The sequence below is a fragment of the Mauremys reevesii genome, linkage group 6 (assembly GCF_016161935.1).
Source record: "Mauremys reevesii isolate NIE-2019 linkage group 6, ASM1616193v1, whole genome shotgun sequence".
Lineage (NCBI taxonomy): Eukaryota > Metazoa > Chordata > Testudines > Geoemydidae > Mauremys > Mauremys reevesii.
The window spans coordinates 99,153,597-99,175,620 of record NC_052628.1 but is presented as its reverse complement, the minus strand read 5'-3'; the positions used below and the strand labels follow the sequence as shown (position 1 = coordinate 99,175,620).

At 38.6% G+C, this 22,024-nt stretch overlaps 1 protein-coding gene across 4 annotated transcripts in view; it reads left to right on the top strand.

Annotated features, from left to right (window-relative positions):
• Positions 1-22,024, top strand: part of DENND4C (DENN domain containing 4C) — a 104,785-nt gene that overhangs the window by 34,002 nt on the left and 48,759 nt on the right. For all 4 annotated transcript variants that reach the window (XM_039543566.1, XM_039543569.1, XM_039543565.1 and 1 more), the window contains exons 2-10: positions 901-1,222; positions 8,295-8,547; positions 9,722-9,791; positions 11,922-12,091; positions 13,660-13,901; positions 17,012-17,078; positions 17,711-17,769; positions 19,267-19,411; positions 20,885-21,060. In XM_039543566.1, coding sequence (XP_039399500.1) covers positions 918-1,222; positions 8,295-8,547; positions 9,722-9,791; positions 11,922-12,091; positions 13,660-13,901; positions 17,012-17,078; positions 17,711-17,769; positions 19,267-19,411; positions 20,885-21,060 — 1,487 coding nt within the window. In that variant the 5' untranslated portion in view covers positions 901-917. The remainder of the gene's footprint in view (positions 1-900; positions 1,223-8,294; positions 8,548-9,721; positions 9,792-11,921; positions 12,092-13,659; positions 13,902-17,011; positions 17,079-17,710; positions 17,770-19,266; positions 19,412-20,884; positions 21,061-22,024) is intronic.

Genomic DNA, 22,024 nt, shown 5'->3' with positions numbered 1-22,024 from the left:
ATCTGACACGCTAATCGTTCAATGGACCCAGGATTTTTAAATGCAGGCTAGCAGCTCGTTTTCTCACCGTTATGAAATTGCACTTCATTATTCCAAAAGAGAGATGTGTTCATCCTATGCTGCAGGACAATAGGTTATTCCAGGCCTGGAATGTGCAGCTGAGTGGTGACAGATGCTGATGGAATATGATGATGGATACACAGTTGTGTAAAATCAATTCCAGATGTTCAAATTGCTAGGCAAAGGCGTGAAGGCTGCAGTGTTATTTCTCAACTCTGAAATAAAATGAAGTGTGCAAAAGATACTGTAGTAAGCACATAACTTGTATTGCTTTCTTTGTGCATAGCAACGTGACACTGAAGCCGAATGTGTAAAAGGGAACAATACAGCTTTTTAATGTATGGCCGTGGATTAGCCTTAAGGACACTAGCAATGAAGAATATACATTTTAACTGGAGTAGATGCATTGTAGGTACCTGAATGAATTGATGACCCTGGGAGGATTTAAGGGTGGGCAAAGTTGACAAATGCCAACTGAGCCCTCTTTGTTTGTGTCCTTCCAACTCCTAACCAGAGGAATTCTTAAAGTATGTACTATCAAGTTTCTTAGTTCATTTGTTCATTGATCTTTATACCCAAACTCACCTCTTGATGACATAACTAGAAACTCCAATATGTACAATATTGTATTTCACTGAGTAGTCTGAACCTTTGAGACATTTAATCCTGTGGGTTGCCCTACATCTTTCATGTAATTTTTAGGATTATATACTGAAATGCTTGATTTACTAAACTTAATTTTAAAACACTCTTGTTTCTGTAATCTTAGCTCTTGTGAAGAAGATAACATAGAAAAATCATGTGAAAGTTGTCAACCTGTTCACTTTTTTTCTTTTTCAGGAAGTACAGAGACAACCATGATAGAAGACAAAGGTCCAAGAGTGGCCGACTACTTTGTAGTGGCAGGACTCACTGATACTTCGACCTCTCTGGACCAAGAAGTAAACCGCTTTGAAACAAAGTCAGCTGGTCCAAAGGCTCCAATTACAGACCTAGCTGTCATCATCAAGTCAGCTGGTGAAACGGTGCCAGAGGGTTACACCTGTGTTGAAGCCACCCCCACAGCCCTTCAAGCCAACTTGAACTATGGGAGTCTTAAAAGTCCAGAGCTTTTTCTTTGCTACAAGAGGGGCCGGGACAAACCACCACTTACTGATGTTGGGTGAGAGTCCTTTTAATTATTTGTTTGTTCATCGTATGTGACATTTTTTAGAAAGAGAATAAGAATTTGATTGTTACTAAAGCAAGGATTTGTGAAAAAAGAGAGCATGTATTTTTATTTACATAATGATGATGCTGACTTTAATAACCTGGTCAGATTTGTCACTTAACTCTGAAGTAAGTGTGTGCATGTGTGTGAGAGAGACTTGTTCCCTTTTTTGAAATGCAATGCAAGAGACAAGTGACATTCTTCTTAGATAATATTTGTCAAAATGACCAAGGGGAATATGTCTAAATCAGTAATGATATACGTAGACTGGGACTACATTGTGATGAGTTGAGACATAAAAGTGGGTACATGAGATTCTATTTTGGGACATAGGAATTGTAGAGCAGTCCAGAGGGAAGATTGTGGAAAGTGGTGAATATATAGCTCACAACATAAGGAAACCATAAACAGAAAACACTATAGTATACGCTATACTGGAAGATGGTGATTTTTAGAAGACTTAATGAACATGTGGGAATAAGAGCACACAAATTATGAAAGTAACCACCTTTAATATCTTAGTGGAGTAGAATGATTGGTAGGGCTTGAACCAGAGTCCTTAGGGTTATCCGGTATCTAGGTACTTACGTGGCCTCATCACTGTACTGTCCTATGATCACCTATGAGGTTGTAGAGTGGTAGCTGTGTTAGTCTGTATCAGCAAAAAGAATGAGGAGTACTTGTGGCACCTTAGAGACTAACACACTTATTGTAGCATAACCTTTCATGAGCTAAAACTCACTTCATCGGATGCATGCAGTGGAAAATACAGTAGGAAGATGTGTATATATACACAGAGAACATGAAAAAATGGGTGTTACCATACCAACTCTAATGAGACTAATCAATTAAGGTGGGCTATTATCAGGAGGAGGAAAAAAAACTTTTGTAGTGATAATCAGGATTTCCCATTTCAAACAGTTGACAAGATGCAAGTAACAGTAGGGGAAAATTAGCAAGGGAAAATGGCTCATTACACAAAGTAAAAACTATCTGCTCCCAGTCTTTATTCAAGCCTAATTTAATGGTGTCCAATTTGCAAATTAATTCCAATTCTGCAATTTCTCATTGGAGTCTGTTTTTGAAGTTTTTTTGGTTGGAGAATTGCAACTTTTAGGTCTGTAACTGAGTGATCAGGGAGGTTGAAGTGTTCTCTGACTGGTTTTTGAATGTTATAATTCTTGATGTCTGATTTGTGTCCATTTATTCTTTTGCGTAGAGACTGTCTGGTTTGGCCAATGTACGTGGCAGAGGGGCATTGCTGGCACATGATGACATATATCACATTGATAGATGTGCAGGTGAACGAGCTTCTGATGGTGTGACTGATGTGATTAGGTCCTATGATGGTGTCCCTTGAATAGATATGTGGACAGAGCTGGCATTGGGCTTTCTTGCAAGGATAGGTTCCTGGGTTAGTGTTTTTGTTGTGTGGTGTGCGATATGTGCCAGCAGTGCTCCTCTGCCATGTACATTGGAGGAGGAATGAAACTAGAGTGAGCCCTGGGTCTACTGTACTAGAATATGGTAAAACACAGTGCCGTAGTCCATGTATTATTTTAAATTGTTCCTAGTATTTTTAGATCAATTATTTTTACAGATTTCCTTGATTGTGGAAAAGCAGCACTTTTTCCTCTAAGTGCTGTTGACTGATACATTGTGACACGTGTCTTAAATCTAGTAGATTTGATGACCAAATATATGCCTATGACATGAACTGAATCTGGTGAATAGAGACATTCTAAGTCACTTGAGAAGGAGACACTTATCCTGAAGAAATGGATGGCTACATTCCAAGTAAAAGTCCTGATCTAAATCCTATTGAAGTCAGTGGAAAGTGCTCCCGTTGATTTAGGTGGTGGAGCAAGTCCAAAGTATGAGATCACTGAAATAGGGAACAGTTCTTACCCTTTGGAAAGGTCTATCTCCTAAATGTTGTACAAGAGTAAATGATATGCTCTGATTAGGGCCACACCTCTGCTGATAAATCTGAAAGGAGTTGTTGTTGTGTGGAAGCTGAACTCAATAGAAGCAAACTTATCGCACACTGTTGAGAGAGGGCTTTGCTCACGTATTGAAGGGTAACCTGAAGTGCTGTGGTTAACAGTTGCATGTCCCAAAGATCAAATTTTGATTCTGTAGTCTGGAATGTTACAAATACCTTTCTTCTAATCGTCTGCTTCTGGATTTCATTACTGTGTATGAAGCCAGGAACTGGTTTGGTTTTGTCACCTTGCTAGCCTAGTGAATTTCTTTTTATGAGCCTGATGAGGTAGTTTTGGAGGCTGATTAAACATCCTGTCTTAAAAATGTTTGAAATAATTAATTCTGGGATCTTTAAGCATCTCTCTGGTAGCACTTGGAAATGTATGAAATTTATCCTGGGGATTGAGGGATGCAATATTCCCTTTTAGAAGATGAAGTCTAGTTGGAAACATGCTTCAAGAATAAACTTATTTTAATCTGTGATATTAAACACTTGTGAACTATAAATAGGCCTTAAATTGAAACCTCTCTGAAACTCAAGTAGAAGGTAATATGTTATGCTAATATTAAAATTATGGGACTACCAATATTTTATTATGGTGGCAATGCTATATATTTTGCTGGGAATAGTTTGATTCCCCCCTCCTCCCATATATGTATTTCATCTTGTCATAAAAAAATGTCGTGAAGGATGCATTTTAGAAATACTTTCTTGAACACGCCTCTGTCCAAAATGTCTGAATTAAGATTGTCTGATACTTTTTCCCATTATAAGACCCTATTTTCAGTTTCTTATAACTTTGCTGGACTTAGTTTGTTCAGTTAAAATTTTCCATGCCAGGTAAAAAGGAACACTTCACTTTTCAAGTAAGTCAAAAGTGAAGGTAATATGATACATGACATGCTGTCTGTATCCATTTTATATTGCATTCAGCACCATCTGCGCCCTTATGTACATAAAATTATTATTGTGCAACCCAAAGAAATAATCTCATAGTAAGGGGCACTAAGTCAGTCCATTAGTATCCATTTCAGTGGTATAGGATCAAGATCAGGCCTTTAATGGACTAAAATTGCTTTTTGAAGTCCACTGTGCAACAGTGTTCTGTGGCTCAACTGACCGGTTTAGCCTGCTACATGCTGACGTAATATGAAAACGATATCATACTCTCGGTTGACTTGATCTTTTTGCTCGAATGTAATACTCTAGGTATTAGGTCTTTTTTTTTTAATACACAGACATAAATGCATGATATGTTCTTAAGACTTATTAGTGGTATGTCAGAGAAGTGATTGGCACAGGCTATTTGGTGACAGTTATAATTGCAGGTACTCTATCCACTTACCAAAAAAGAACATAAGTGATTAGAAGCTAGGTGCCAGTGTTCTTGGAAACAAGAAAAAGAGAATTGTCAGCATAACTAAGTATGTTTAGTCAAGGGAAACAAAAGAAGCATGTTAAGATTTTAGAATATTGTTGAAAATTGTGTGAAAGTGGTAAGTATTACTGTATATACTTGTTCATAAGCCAAATATTTTTGTTAAAAAAGTGACACATCAAAGAGCGGGGGTCAGTTTATAAACAGGTCTACACCAAAATTTGGTGATTTTAAACTCTATGGAATCATTGAATTGAATGTCGAATACATTGTCATTTTGTTTACCTGCAGTGTCTGCAGGCATGGAGCCCCCTCAGCTCCCTGTGGCTGCGGTTCACTGTTCCCAGCCAATGGGAGCTGCGGGAAGTTGCGACCTATACCTGTGGATGCTCCTGGTAAACAAAATATCCCGACCTGTCAGCGGCTTACCCTGATGGGCCGGGAGCCAAAGTTTGCCGACCCATTTATTGATGTCAATACTGCTGCCTTTTAAAGTTGCAGAGGCTTTGTTTAGTGGACTAGATTGGCTTGAAGTGAATACTAAAAGAGCAGTGCTACAGATCTGCATGACATTTGACCCATGCCTTTTACAAAATGCTACACCTTACCAGCCAATCAGAAAAACACAATGAATGATAGTACTATAGCACTGGTGTCAGTCCACTACTGTGTAATTTGATCTCTTCATGCATTTCTACCAAAGGACCTTGTAAGTCTCTAGCCAATATGAATATATAATGTGCAGAATCGATGGAATCTCTAATAAAATTTAAATAGCCTGTTATCATGCTGTCATGTTAGACATTCCAATCTACAGGGCTGCTTTGAAATAAAGAACAATAATAATTTGACAGTGATAAAGCAGGTGACATTCCTATATAAAGTCCTACAAAATCTGTAATAATAATAATCTATTTTCATACTAGTATTTAAAATGAACAGTGAAATGAAAAGAAAACGGTCTGCTTATCATGCTGCGTTCAACTTAGTTGTTGAATATGCAGAAGCAAACAATTGTGCCACTGCTCGTGAATTCTGTATCAATGAGAAGCAAGTAAGAGAATGGGGAAAAAATAAAACAACACTAAAAGACATGCTAAGAAGCAAGAAAAACTGTCCAACGAGGTGCACTTCATTTCCTGAGCTAGAGAAAGTTCCTCAATAATTGGGTTGTTGAATATCGACAAAATGGGTACACTGTCACTAGAACTGGAATTCGTCTGCATGCTCTGCAAATGTTGAAAGATGACAAATACAAGTCAGTAAAGCCGTCAATGTTTGTCACATCAGTGGGTGGTTGTACTCGCTTCATGAACCATCATGGTCTCTGTCTTCATCAGCCAACAAAGATAGCGCAAAAACTGCTGAGAGATCTGGAAGAAAAAAATCAAATCTGTCCAAAGATTTATTATGAAATATCGAAAGGGATATGCATTTGAACTGTCACAAATAGGAAATATGGATGACATTCGTTCTCCCAGTTAACAGAACGGTAAAGGTGTTGGTGAAAAAACAGTTTTAATTAAAACCACTGACCGTGAAAATAACCATTTTACAGTGGTTTTATCATGTTTGGAAAATGGATCAAAGCTCCCTCCTGTTTTTGTAAAAGAAAAACCTTGCCTAAAACTGTGAAATTTCCTGCTGGTGTCATTGTACATGCACATGAAAAGGGATGGACGGATGAAAGTGGGACTATTGAATGGCTTGAAAAAGTGTGGAATAAGAGACCAAGATGTGCTCAGGCATGGCAAAGTTGACAAAAAGTGGGAATCTGATTTCAGGCTTCATAAATCTGATCACCCAGTGGATCAAGGACGCGTGGGTGTCCATTCCTTTGGAAATGATAAAATCATTTTGGAAATGCTGTATCAGCAATGCACTTGACAGGTCAGAAGTTGATGCCATATTTGATGACACAACAGAGGCTGATGAGAAGGAATCTGAGTCTGAAGACAACACTGCCCACATCTACGATGACAATGCAAGTGCAGCTGTGACTGAAACCGAGTTTAATGAACTGTTTGGTGAATCAGAGACTGATCCACACTTTTGAAGGATTTTAAGACTTTTTAAAGTCTCATATTGTTCTAAGTTACTTGTTTTAAATATCCATTTACTGATTTTAAATATTGACTGTAATTTTGAAGGTGAATACATATTTGTTCAGTTATTATAAAAACAGGCTTTTCATTAGATTACATTAAAATAATTCTAGCAAAACTTTTGAGTTTCTTGTGATGCCAACTTTTAAAATATAGCAGGGGTCAGAAAACTTTGCCTCCCGGCCCGTCAGGGTTTTGTTTATTTGGAGCATCTGCAGCCGGCACAGAGCCCCTCAGCTTCTAGTGGCCATGGTTTGCTGTTCCCAGCCAATGGGAGCTGAGGGAAGTGGCCCCACTTCCTGCAGCTCCCATTGGCTGGGGACGGCAAACTGTGGCTACTGGGAGCTGAGGGGCTCTGTGCCTGTGAACGCTCCAGGTAAACAAAATGTCCAGGCCCGCTAGCAGCTTACCCTAATGGGCCAGGAGCCAAAGTTTGCCAACCCCTGAAATATAGGTTCAGCTTATGAAAGGGTCATACAGTTTTTGCTATTTTTATCTATCCATTTTGGGGTGGGGGGGTCAGCTTATAAACTAACTGGCTAATGAACGAGTATATAAAGTATATGAGTAGTATGGAGGTCTGATTAGACAGAACAATTGCTTTCTTTTGGATGGGGAAGATAAAATTTACATGTTGTATTACTATTTTAGAAATATGATTTGGTACAGTTTGAATTCTGCCTTTCTTGCCACTGTTCATATTCAAGCAACTTTTTCTCCATGCTGAGTATATTTAGAGTTTTCTACTCCTGGAAGTTAGCAGTTATCTCAGCATACTAAACAGAAAATGTAATCCTTTTAATTGGCTAGTGTTTGAGATTAAAATGCCAGAGAAACCATGAATTGGTCATGAGAAACTTCAATTGGCCCACTTCTCTAAAAGCTGACCAAGCTAGCAAATTTCTGTCTTTTCTAATAGTCCCTTAAAAATAATTGAAATTAGCTTGGAATGAATTTTGGCAACATTTTAGTGCTTCCGAAAAGGAATAACTAGCATAAGACATGTTTAGATATAGTGTGAGGAAACATTGTGAAAGCTTCCTTTGACAGTGCAATGCCTCCACTCTTCCTTTAGTTAATTACTTAGGGCCAAACTTTCAGACTTGGTGTCTGAAAGTTACACACCTACTGCTGAAGACTTGAAGGGGAAAGGAGATTATTTTAGCTACAGTCAGTCACAAGTGACCAGGAGGATTTGTATTTCCTCTTTCCACAATAAATCCAAAAGGCATAGGTGACAGACATTCAGTAGGATAACTGAAATTTCTTAAATACTGAAGTCAAGACTCTCCCACTGAAGTCCCTTTTTAAAAAGTTTCTCTGTTTAGGCCAGTTGCCTAGTGTGTATTTTCACATCCCTCTCACCTCTTGCTATTGTGAGACTATGGTTAAGATGACTGTGAAATGTACACTTCTCACATGTCAGTTGTTGTTTACTATTGGTGTGCAAAGCTAATTGCAGTCCTAGAAAGACCACATGCATGTATCTGCACAAATAACATGCTGTATCTGTGTGTAATGTTTGTATCTTTCTATTTGTTTCCTTATCTGCAGAGTTCTATATGAAGGGAAGGAACGTGTAATTTTAGGCTGTGAGGTGATCCAAGCTACTCCCTATGGTCGTTGTGCCAATGTTAACAACAGTTCAGCTACTTCCCAACGAATCTTTATTACCTATCGAAGGGCTCCTCCAGTACGGCCTCAGAATTCCTTGGCTGTAACAGATATCTGTGTTATTGTTACCAGCAAAGGAGAAACGCCTCCCCATACATTCTGCAAAGTTGATAAGAACTTAAATTGTGGCATGGTGAGAATAAATATGTCATTTTAAAACTTTAAACTTTTTTCTGAAACAAAAAGGAACAAAACAGGAAGGCTTTTGGACTCTTTTTAATGCTGTTATTAATGCGTTTATTCTACTGTGTCAATATGTTTTCATTCTCAGTATGACTTATGTTAGTTTTGTAGTTTTTGTTGTTTCCGTTTTTCCTTAGACGCTTCTGCCAGGATTATCTCCATTAACTAACTAGTAATTTTTCTCAATTTGCATGTTGACACACCATTCCCCTTTAAAAGGGAAAAACAAACCTCCTTAGTGGTACTTAAGGGCCAGTACAAAAAAGCACTGTAAACACATTTCTTTACCTCTATTACTGATAACAGTTTTTATTTAAAAGTCAGAGAATCCAGTTCACTGCTTATATTCCTTGCTTGAACTTTCCGTTGGACAGTATATCAATGAAATTAGTTTTACTTTTGTTTATGGTCTGCTTTGCCTTCAGTTTCTGAGCTGTAGAGTACACTTAAAATTTAGATCGACCTAGCTATGTTACTTGCAGTGTGAAAAACTCCTGAGAATTGTAGCTAAGCCGCCTAAACCTTCAATGAATTACCTTCATTGATGGAGAAACCCTTTTCAGAAATGCCTATGCTACAACAGCGTGCTGCAGCTGTGCTGCTGTAGTGCCAATAGTTTAGACATGCCCTTAGTGCAGCACTCCTTTTAGTTTTCAAACACTGCAGGGAAATCTGTTTTAAAAACACTTATATACATTGTCATACCCCAAGCCCCAAAAAACAAACCAAACACTGTGGAAATATTTCCATTGGTCACAGATTCTGTAAAAGCTTATGATGTCCCTCCAAGGGTCTGACTTGAATGACAAAAGGAAGGAAATGCAGAAGTGAAACCTGCAGTTACTTTATTTCACCTGTACCTGTTCCATTGTTTGTTGGCCACAGAACAGTGGGTGTGTCTTTTTACTTATGGCCTTTGATAAAGGGCACAGTATTAACTCTGAATTTCCTGATGTGTTGTTACTTGTTGGGCTGATGAACACCAGCGTTTCCTCTAACATTTTTTTTATTTAAATGTCTCTGCTTTGGGTATAACTATAAATAGGTTCAAACACTTAACCTGTACTGCTCCATTCAGATGCTGTCTCTGTGGGTTTTGATGAGACTTAATTTGTGTCTTACAGTGGGGGTCCAGTGTGTACCTCTGTTATAAGAAGTCTATGCCGGCTTCTAACTCAATAGCATATAAAGCTGGTAAGTTTTTGCAAATAAGAGCACCTAAATATATTAGGAGAAGTACATAAGTGTCCTGCCTAACTTTGTTAAATTATTCTTTCAACTTATTAACTTTTGCTCTCAGAGTAGAGATCCAATATATAACAACTATTGACAAATGTCAACCAAAATGAATTCCTATAATCCTTTCCTCAGCTTATCCCACTTCCCCGGCAAAATCCTGAGTAAACATATAAAGCTTGTACCTAGCTTGTTCAACAAAGGCCAACATGATCTACCTTTAGAGCTAAGATTAGAGTTCAGGGTCCACCACTGAGAAGAGCCTCACTTTAGCTCACTGTTGGTCAAATCTAGTGACTGCCAGCAGAAGCATCTGAGATATACTGTGTAGACAGAGGGAAATTAAATGATGAAAGGCTGTAGAGAGCAAACACAACTTCATAACTGCCCAGGCTTATGCAGCTCCATGTGTGATGTTTCTCACCATTGAGAACAAGTAGTCCACCCCCCACAGACTTGCACGCTGAGAGCAGATGGCCACGAGGCAGGAGCCTAGTCCTGTGCACCCGTCTGTAGCAGGTGTGGGGTTTGTAGGAGCCAGGATGATGGAGACTGAGAATGCCAGGGAGAGGTGGTGGTTGGGAAGTTGAAGGGGGGCCCTAGGGTAGTTTGAACGGGGGCATAGCTGGGAGTGTTGATTGTTGAGATGGGGTTTAAAAAGCCATGGCGGATGCCTGGAATAGCTACCTCCCAACTGGCTTGGATTTAACAGGAGGAGCAGTGAGAGCAGAGGGTTAACTACATTGGCTGCTTGTTATTAGTTGTCATAGGTGAAGAAACGGCAAGGGAATCCCAGCAGACTACCTGGATACGTTATATTTTAGCAGGGCTGTGGAGAGGCATTGAATTACTGTCATGTGTCTGGGTGCCTTGTGAGATGCCTGACACTTAGCAGTTCTTAACTTTTAATTGCACTTGGAAGGAAATTGGAAGCCAATTCAGTCTGAGGAGATCAGGTGTAATACACTACCAAATGACTACCACTATTACAAGCAATTGGCTGTGTTCTGTACTGTCTTTGCAGCTTGTTTCCTTTATTTTTATGGCTTGCCCTGGCAGACTCTGCAGCCAGATATCCTTAACTCAGTTTAGCAAGCATTTGTATTTGCTTTTAGTGAGCAAAAAAACTTCTCTTTATTTTGTTGTTTGTATTTTTGGGGATGGTGGGGAGTAAGAAATGGTTGGAGATTCCAGACAACCTTTTGTTTTTAGTTGTTTGGCATCTTCCAAATAAATTAATGTGTGTTCCTCACAACCATCAGAGCATTTTGCATATACCATGGAAGCTAGGTGCATTTCTTCTGTCCTCTTCTGCAATCTCTTCACCTGTTTTAAGTGAAGGAGAGGGGCTGAGGAATGTCCCAACCAAGAACTGGCTGGGAAATCTTTGTGTAAATCTGTCTGTGAATTACACTAAAATAGTGGCAGTAGCATTAGGTTTTTTTTGTTGTTTTTTTAAAAAATAGACTTTCCCAGTTGAGCTTATAGAGCAAAAGACAACAGAAGTCTAGGGACAAGCTTCTTCCTTTGCCCATTGAATGGAATAAATTGCCAACATTTATTTCCTGAGTGGAGTTGGAAATAATAGATACTAGGGTGGATGGTGCTATATAATAACCAATATAAGTGACATTGGTATGCTGGTACTTCTGTGCAATGTTTCTAGGAATTCAGGAGTATCTGTCAGCCAGAAATACTGCCCACAAGGTGTTCAGTTGTCACACATCTGTACCTTAATCCTACCAAAGGATTAACATAAATTAATTGAAGTTTTAAAGTAGACAGCCTGTCAGTGCATTCATGTTTCTATTTAATGGAACATTAATTCTGCTCAGTAAGGCATTGCTAGTGTAGAATAAGTTTTTTTAAGCAGCTCCTATGTAGTTTAAAGTCAGATATTCGGTTTCAAAGTTTACAATTCGGAATTGTTTGAACTCTTACAAAAAGTGAGTTTTAAACGTACGTGGATATTTGAAATCCACATTAGATTGTTTAGTCTCGTGCAGTTTAACAGGCTGTTATTTTGTTCAAGGCTTGCAGAGCATTGAAAATGCACTTGTCAATCTTTCTTTCTTTTTCCCCAAAAAGGTTTAATTTTCAGATATCCAGAGGATGATTATGAATCATTCCCATTGTCAGAATCTGTACCTCTTTTCTGCCTTCCTATGGGAGCCACTATTGAATGCTGGGATCCTCAAACCAAATACCCATTACCAGTGTTTTCAACATTTGTCCTGACTGGTTCTTCTGCAGAAAAGGTATGATTATTGTGTTTATTTGTTGTTGTTTTTTTTTAAATGGTTGATATCAGGACTTATCTAAAGCTAGAATTCAATTGGTATTGAGAGAAAACATACATTGCTTCTTCAGTATTTAAGAAATTTCAGTTATCCTACTGAATGTCTGTCACCTATGCCCTTTTGGATTTATTGTGGAAAGAGAAAATACAAATCCTCCTGGTCACTTGTGACTGACTGTAGCTAAAATAATCTCCTTTCCCCTTCAAGTAATTAGTCTTGCTTCTAGAACTTTGGGGTAATTCTGAAATATTATGTCCAAAATACACAAAAAAGCATTTAGGAAACCAGCCCCTTCAAAAGTCCGACCCCCTTACTTAATTGGCCTCTTAGAGTTAGGTAGGGCAACTCCCACCTTTTCATGCTCTCTGTATGTGTATATAGATCTCCTCACTATGTGTTCCATTCTATGCATCCGAAGAAGTGGGCTGTAGCCCACGAAAGCTTATGCTCAAATAAATTTGTTAGTCTCTAAGGTGTGCCACAAGTACTCCTGTTCTTTTTGCAGCCCCAAAATGAACACTGGCGTGATAGTGCCTATGCAGAACTTGAGGTGGCTGAGCCCATAGGAAGGCAAGAGACAGGCAGGCAGGAAGGAAATAATATGAAGAGGTTTTTTTTGTAGTGGTTAGTCCCATGGGAATGAAGCATACAGTTATGGTTCCATAGAAATAAAATTGCAGGACCTGGGTGTATCAAGAAATCCAAACTCTCACTCCATGTGGGCAAAATAAATTGTAATCCATCTCTAGAAAAGATGTTCAACTGAAAAGGGGATCTTCAGTTGCCTCATTTTATAATAATATTTAGGTTTAGTTTCTGTTGATCTCATACCACAGTATCTGGCTCTAATATTGCTCCATGGTCATCCAAGCAGCCGCAAACCATTTCTCCACTTTAGTAATCCTTGTTGACCAAAGGACAAGTGAAACCTGTATCAATCTTTTGTTCCTTTATAAGGAACATATTTTAGGGTATCAGTTATTGATCTTGCATTATCAGTTTTCCAGTATATTTCAATTAACATGAAACTTTGGCAGGCAAGGTTGGGAGTGTCAGGAAAAGTCACTCTTCTGTCAAAAGTCTATGTAAAATGGATTCTAAACTTCAAGCTCCTGTGTAGTTTTATGTGTAGTGCAACCACCACATGGAAATGTTCATAAACAGAACAGTTTTCTAAATTGGTTTGAGTTGTGTAGAAGGTGCCATTTCATAGCATAGAAGCTCTAGGTTACTTTATTATATGTAAACTTTTTTGGGGGGCAAGGGGAGAGACCAGAGAAATATTAAACATAAAAGTTCATATTTCTATATTCATAAGGATGCTTTAATATAGAACGAAATATTTCATTTTTGTATGTGTTTGTGTGTATGTTGTGTCTAGGATCCCCAGCCATGGACTAGAGTCCCATTGTACAAACACATCGCAAAAAGAATGAAGAGTACTTTAAAGAAATCCAAACCCAACTTTCTGTTTAATGTTGGGCATAACCATTTGCTTGTTTGTTTGTTTTTTGTTCATCCTTCAGGTGTATGGTGCTGCTATTCAATTTTATGAGCCTTATTCCCGGGAGCTGCTAACAGAAAAGCAGTGTATGCAGCTGGGTCTCCTGACAGCTCTGGAGAGAAAAGTGGTTACTTCCAAATCCATCAATTCCAACACGTGCATCTGCCTTCTCTCTCACTGGCCTTTCTTCGAAGCCTTTCGAAAATTTCTTATGTTCATCTACAAGCTCTCTGTCTCTGGGCCTCATCCTCTTCCAATTGAAAAGTATGTTTGGCATCTTCCAAATAAATTAATGTTTCAAGGCACTTAAATGTAGATGCAGCTCAAAAAATGAGGTGACCGCATGTAACTGGCACCTTCTTACTTGGTGTATTTGTTCTGTACTCTTGACTGTACTAAGTGGCTTGTACTGATTTGACAAAAATTACTTGTTCCTACTGTTAGCACTACTGCAGAGCCAATATGGCTGTGAAGAATGGACTGGAGATTTTCCTGACTCATTTATTAATGCTCTATCTTCATGTTCTCTTACTGGTGACAGAAGAGGCAAAAAACAGCTAGGTTTTTAGATCCTCACTTTAGATTTGCGGCACTGCAATTTAGAAAAATAAATCTGTTCTTTTAAAATGAATTGATTTGGTATGAAGTCACTGAGGATATAAACAGGGAACCCTAAGGATATTTAAAGAAAATACATATTTAGGCTATTTTTAAAATCCGCAATTAATGTAGAGTGGTCATGACCATCTCTCTATAAGGAACAAGATTTCGTGGCTCCCATCATATGCCTAACAAACTAATTCACAATAAAAGTGGAATGTGTGCTGGAATATTGATACTTACAGAAATGGCACGTTTCAAGAAATGACACTTTTAGGGAGACCATGTCATTGGTTTTATTGGTTACATTTCATCAGAAGATCCAGTGTAGACTTTGGCGCTCTTCCCTCTCCCCCCTCCGCCCCTTTTTTTGTTGGTTTGTTGTTTTTGGAAAGGACATCTAAAAGTCAATATGCCGCTTGGTGGTATCTTTTGTGTCTCCCACTGTGCCCTTGAGGTGCCAGAGCTGCTAATACTTACTTTCTTTACACGCTAAGAATGTGTCAAAGGAGATATTTTTGTAGCAATTTATGTACAGATAAGGAGGTCTTTGGAGCATTTTTATGAATCTTAACTAAATGATCTCTGTACAACCCATTGCAAGTAGTGAAGACCATATTAGATAACTGTGTATGTTAACTGAGTACAGAGGAGACTGTAATCCTATTAATGGGAAGATACATTTGGATGAATCTGACCTGTAGATCAGCACTGATACTTTATTCCTGTCATCAGTGAAACTGTTCTCTGTGCCGCCTAACTACCAATTTACCAGACTGAGACAGGAGATTTACTAGTTCTTGGTTATTCAGATTAGTGATTATGGAATAATATGCTATTATGTTTTGGGATGGGCTATTATGTTTTTTTAAGACTGAGCTAATAACTAATGCATCTCTCCTTTTAAGACCGATTTTAGAGTAACTTTGCTGTACAATTACAGCCTAAAAATGCTGTTTAAGCTACAGTTTTACCTGTTAAGGTATGGTGTATGCTGCTAAAATGGTAATTGAATTAGTAATGTAGCTAGATTCAAATACCACCTACAATATTAAAAGTAGCGATTTAAGAATTTGTATCTTTGAAAACTATAAGCTATTGGAGCTTTTAGGTCTGCATTGTGTAATCATTTTTCAGAAGATATAAACAAAAATAAGTGACCTTAAGTTGATAGTTCCCATTCCCCTGGGGATTTTTCCAATGATGGGGTTTTTTACAGTGGCTTGAGATCAGAGAATATCATACTGTATCAATCTGCTCAGTAATCTCCTGACCTAACCAAAATCAATGAAAAGATCTCAGATTACTTAATTTTAATTGAGAACGGAGTATTACTGACTATTAGCCATGAAGTTAGTTTGGATGAAATGTAGGATCAACGTCCGTCGAGATTAGTTAATGACACTGACAACCCCTGCCCACTCCACACCCCAAAATTCATCTCAAACTAGGCTCTGAGGGAGGTCAGAATAACTTTACTAGTGTTCCACTTATTTAAATAAAATATTGGGGAAGCTGCATTAATCAATGAAATATAGAGCTTTTGACTTCTAGACTGCCAGTTCGAATCCAGCCCAGGGTCTGTAATGACCAAGTGTTACCACTATTTTACAGCTATTAACCATACTACAGTGTTTGATTAGAGTGGGATGGTCTGTGTCCAGTTCCTAGTGGACAAGTATCAAAATAATTAAAATGCCACAGTTAGTGCTAATTGACCCCCTTGTTGGCTGCATGTCATAGGGATGAGTGAAATGTTAAAAGCTTTGATAAGGGAGAAGCCAAGAATTCGGCAAGGAAACTCTCCCTCTTGGAAGCCTTTCCTATGAAAGGTTGAGGCACATAGGTATGAAGCATGACAAAATTCTCACTGTTCTAAGTGAGCTCGCAGGCAATGAAAAATGCCCTGCTGTCATTAGAGTATGGATGGAATAAAGAGTGATGGTAGTGGTCCATTTTTCATCATTTTTGGGGTGTGTGTGTGTGAGAGGTTGTGTTCAGAGGGACAATGCCATGTCATTTAATCCCCAGATTAAATGTACCTGTTTGCAAGTACACCTCTACTTCGATATAACGCTGTCCTTGGGAGCCAAAAAATCTGACTGGATTATAGGTGAAACCACGTTATATTGAACTTGCTTTGATCCACTGGAGTGCGCAGCCCCCCCCCCCCCCGAGCGCTGCTTTACCGCGTTATATCCGAATTCGTGTTATATTGGTTTGCGTTATATCGAGGTAGAGGTATAGTATGCAGTGTACTTTTTTTTTTACCTCTGCTTAGTGTTGTTTGTTTTGGAAAAATATTCACTGCAATAAAAAACTCAATAAAACCTACATTTGCCATAGGTTCTAAACACACACACACACAACCTGAGCATGTGGTATTAATAATCAGAATGCATTTTGTAGGCATGGTAAGTGGGCTCTTTTAACACATTTATTTTTAAAATGTCGTCTTAACTTTGAATTTTAAAATGTGTACCTTTCACCTGTTGTCTCATATGCTGAATAATTGATGCTTGACACAATATTATAGTTAAATGCAGTTTCCTCTTGCTGTAGAACATTTGAGGAATTTCTTCCTTGTTGTCCTACAGCAGTTAGGTGTGTAAGTGACTTTGCAAACCTTCCTCTGGACTGCTTTAAAGGATTTAAAAAAAAAAAGGGGGGGGGTAGAGAAAATCTGTAAAAGCAAACCTGATGAAAGGCTGTCTGCTATACTTAAAACTGAATTTGCTGAATTGAAAACTTTTTTTTTTAAATATTCTTTTCAGGCACATATCCCATTTCATGCACAATATACCTTTCCCTTCACCTCAAAGACCAAGAATCCTTGTACAGGTAACCAAAATATCTATTACTTTTTCTGGTTATAAAGGTGGGGTGGCCCTTCTCCCAGGCACAGAAAGTGTGGGTTCTTCCTTTGGGCTTCTGTCATCAGCCTCAGGGCTGCTCTTTACACAAGGGGCCAAATGCTTCTCTCTTAGAGCTCTGTAAATTTGGAGTAGTGCACTTGAAAGTCCAGGAGAGCTCTTACAGATTTACAATCATGAAACTGGCAGTAGAATGTTCTTCTGGTTCCTCAAATTTCCATTTCTTACCTCTTTATTTTGTAGGCACCCTTTACTGTACCATAGTTTTTTTCCCTTACCCACCCACCCTGAAGTCTCTTAGATGAGCCACCCCTCTTGAAGTATCTGTAGTGCCATTCTGTTAATCACCAGGCAGCGGCTATGTCACAGACTGTTTCTTGTAACTTCTGTGAGTTGTCTCAATGATTACTCTGGGTCTTCTGTTCACTGGGTCAAGAAGTTTCAAGGGTTATCCCTGATAATCTCTCTGGATAGCATTGTGACATACTGTCTTTAGTGTGCCTGCTGTGCCATCAGAATATTCTGTCGTAAACTTTGATTGGATTATTGTACTCTCTTGAGTTGCCGCATAAATCCATTGAATGTTTTCACCTTTTTCAGCTTTCTGCCCATGATGCATTAATATTGTCTCAACCAGTTTCTACACCCTTGCCGCTCAGGTAACATTAACAACGTTTAAATTCTATACGGCTTATTGATTTTGGTTTTTTTTAAAAATGGGCTGGGGATGAAGCATGAGAGAAAGTAAAACTTTACCATACTATGATTTAAATCTCAGATAATTGTAAAAGATCAAATATATGTACACTGTATATTTATAATGCAGTTTGTGTGGAAAAGTAGTGTACAAACCTCAACACATATGAGGAAGTAATAAGGCTTGAATACTTATCTGCTGTTCATATATAGTGATTGCTTGCTGGCTCACTGTAGGATCTCTTTTGAACAGAGATTCCTAGCTCAGAGTGATTGTATTTTAAATAGTTGATATTTTGGTAACTGAGTTATACGTCATGATCTCCGTATTTTGCTTTTGTAACAGAGGCTATTTATTGTTCTGCTTCCTTCCCCTCCCCCCCTAATCCATGGGAGAGTGTACAATGCTGGTGGCCACAATCAAGTAGTGAGCATACATGGGCAAGCACAGTGGAAGGAGTCTAAAGATGTATTTGTATAGTCATAGGGGCTGGCATGTTCACTGCAAAAGCAGTCTGAAGCCTTCTCTTTCCTGGAGCCCTGTACGCACAGTTTAAATTTGTAGTATACATATTTATATTTACAAATTTCCTTTTTAGTTTTAACACTTCAATCAAACTTTCTTCAGACTGGAAAGCCGATATTTTCTCCGGAAACTTTGTTTTTATATTGTACCTCCTATGCTGGAGGATCCCAAAGAGTTATTTGCAAATGACAAGTGTTGAGCACCTTTGGAATGTATCCACCTTAATGGTGGAGAATAGCAGCCAGTCAGCAAACTGCACAGTGGCGTGGTGCATAAAGAGACCCTCTTGCTCCAGGACAGGAGGGTAAACCCCATCTCTTTTGTATGAAGTGTCAAGAATCTTTAATGTCCACACATTACTTACCCAAAACAAACAAACAACCCACAAATTAACTGCATGGAATTAAACCTGTATCTATCTCAGAAGTATGTATGATTGAGTTGACCCAGCTTCAGTTAGAACCTGTGATGTTAGACCTCTGGAATGAATGGGTATAGTTTTTTGATGAACTGTTTGAATTATTCCATCCTAAACAGTGATGCCAGATATCTGCATAGCTGGAACATTCACTAGTTAGACAGGCCTTCCTTTCATAATGCCTATTTTATTTCATAGCAAGTTTGGCTGATGGCTGCTCGTGCACGTAACAGGAAACTCATAAACATAACAAAGAACAATTTACTGAAGCTATTTTAAAGAGGTTCCCTTGGATTTAGTTTCTGTTTGCAATAGTGAAAATCCTGTAGTGAGGTGGTAGTTATTGACTAGCTATTCATAATGACATGAATTGAAGCCAACAACTCCTCTCAGTCTGTCATAGTTCCCAGTAAATGCCCAGCATTTTGATTGCTGTTGCTGTAGCAATTATTAAATCTTTAGCTGTATGCTGAACACTACTGTTTGGATCCAAGTAATCTTCTCTTCTCTTCCTAGTGGAGCAAACTTCAGTACTTTGCTGATGAATCTTGGACCAGAAAACTGTGCTACTTTGTTACTCTTTGTATTGCTAGAGGGCAAGATTCTGCTGCACTCTCTGAGACCAGCTGTACTGACTGGAGTAGCTGAAGCTGTAGTCGCTGTAAGTACAGGATGTTCTGTACAGTGGTGAATGAATGAAGTCATTGCTGACTCCACAGTATAATTTTTCATTATGATTTCCACTTTTTCATCACCTTCTGGAGTTGACCCCAAACCCCTTCCTTTTGGCTTGAAAATGTTCATGCCTAGCCTCAGCCAAACGATGACAGAAAGAGCTTGCAATCTTTTTGTGTTACTGTGTTTATATTTAAATGCCACTGTTCTTTGTTTTATTTAAGTTGCTGACTCTTTGCAGTCCTTGACAATTGCTTCTGGGGTATTTAATGGTTGATGCTTTCCAAGGTAATGGAATGCTGACTTCTTGGGAAGTCAGAGACCACAGATAGCGGTCAGAGGTCCTAGACAAGGGTCTGTGTGTCCTTCAGGATCGGTACCACAAGCAGTCTTTGGGCAGAAGGAAGGTAGCTGGGAGTTTGGACCTAACTCCTACAGACTCTCTAGAGATCTGTACATCCAAATTGAAATGCCTCAGGAGACACTGGAGATGTACTTTTGAACCAGATGTATTCCTTTATGCCAATAATACTGGTCTCTTTGTGGATTAAATTAATGGAACATGTTAAAACAAAACAAAACAAAAAACCCACACTTTTTTGAGTTATTAGAATGACACAGAAAAACACTTGCATAAACTCACATGGCTCAATCAACTCTTGTTGAAATAAACAGTCCCTTTTCTGAACGAAAATTAATTGCAAGAAACTTCAGCCTAAAACTTGAGAAGAAACCTTCTACTCTGAACCTCTCTTTGGCTTTACAGTTCTCTTGAATCCTATGCTTATGATGTTCATGATCTTTCTCTTTGGTGGGGGAATAGCAAAGTTTGAAGCTCAGATCTTCTTTGGTTTCTGAAATCTTTTGTTAATGCCATATTGTTCACACTCCAGTGTAGCTATATTTTTCCTCTTGGAGGGGTCTTATCAACATTTTTTTAACTTTTAGTAAAATGTTTGCAGATTAGGTTAAATCAGGTTAACAATATACTTTTCAAGTGCATTTTCACTTCCAGTGCAAAGCAAATTTAAATGTGGGCGTATCAGTGAAGATATTGCAAGCACAGTTGGTGAAGGAACTATAGCAGAAATCCATGAAATTCCTACTTCCTCAATGCATTTTTCTGATGACTTCAAGAGTGGCTAATATATTTAATATTTGACTGTAAATTAATATGTGATTGCCCTAAATAGCTGTTTTACAGCAGTGGCATTTTGTGAATGTCCATCATGATTAGGTCTCAGTTTTAATGGTTATAACTATTGGAATTGCTACAGTTTGTTGTGCAGCCCTTTAAAAACCTGTGAGGCAACCTTGACAGTGGCTTGAGTTGTTGACTTCAACGCTGCTTTTAGTATTTTTGTTTGTTTCCTGTATTCACCAACTTCACTTGTTTTTTATTGTACGCTATCTGTGTTGTCCTGTTTAATACATGGGTTTCATTTCATTTTTCCTTCAGATGATATTTCCATTTCAATGGCAGTGTCCATACATCCCCCTGTGTCCTTTGTCTCTGGCAGCAGTGCTCAGTGCTCCTGTTCCATTTATAGTTGGAGTTGATTCACGATACTTTGATCTGTATGATCCACCACAGGATGTTGTTTGCATTGACTTAGACACAAACATGGTATACCTGTAAGTTTTTGTGTTTTTTAAAACTTTTACTGATTTTTATATAGGGATCTAGAAATCCCTAAAGTAACAAGCAGACATGTGTACAGGGGTTCTCAAACTTTTGTACTGGTGACCCCTTTCACATAGCAAGCCTCTGAGTGCGACCTCCCCTTATCAATTAAAAACACTTTTTAATACATTTACCACCATTATAAAAGCTGGCGGCAAAGCGGGGTTTGGGTTGGAGGCTGACAGCTCACAACCCCCCCCCCCCATGTAATAGTCTGTGACTCCTTGAAGGGTCCCGACCCCCAGTTTGAGAACCCCTGGTATAAAAGAATGTTTCATCAGCCTTTCTCTTTCTGCTGCTGCTAATGCGTCATAGCAAACCAAAATGTACTAAATCGGCCTCTTGGGCTAAATTCAGAAGTGTGATGCAAGTGGTGGTGTAAATCTGAGTGGAGAAGGGTTGCTGTATCATAATGTGAGGGGGGTGGAATTGTAGGACAGAAAAATCAAGTGATCAGAGGGTGTAAGATAAACTTTGGGAAGGGCCTCCATGTTATACCATCCTGTTGGTTGCTTTCACCCTTGCACCACCATTTACACCATCTCTGAATTTGGTCTATATGAGTGAAATACAATTCCAGATATGTCCCGTGAGCATACAGATGTTCAGTTTAATGTAAAATTATCAGCTGAAATAGAAATGTATTTAAAATGCTGATGTCCGCTTTTCAGTCATATGTCAAGCATGAATTCAGTCTTCCAAATCATTAGGGAAGCTTTAGTTCCTTTAGCTGGATGAGAGTTATGATGACATGAGGCATATATTGTGCGGAGAAAAAAAACCCTTCCATTAAAACTCAGACCCTTACGTTGCATTTCTAACCCTGTTGAATTTAGTATATAATAAGATGGCAAACAGGTCTGTGGAAAACAGCAGATGTGTGAGGCCAGACATGCTCTAGAGAAGAATTTTTCT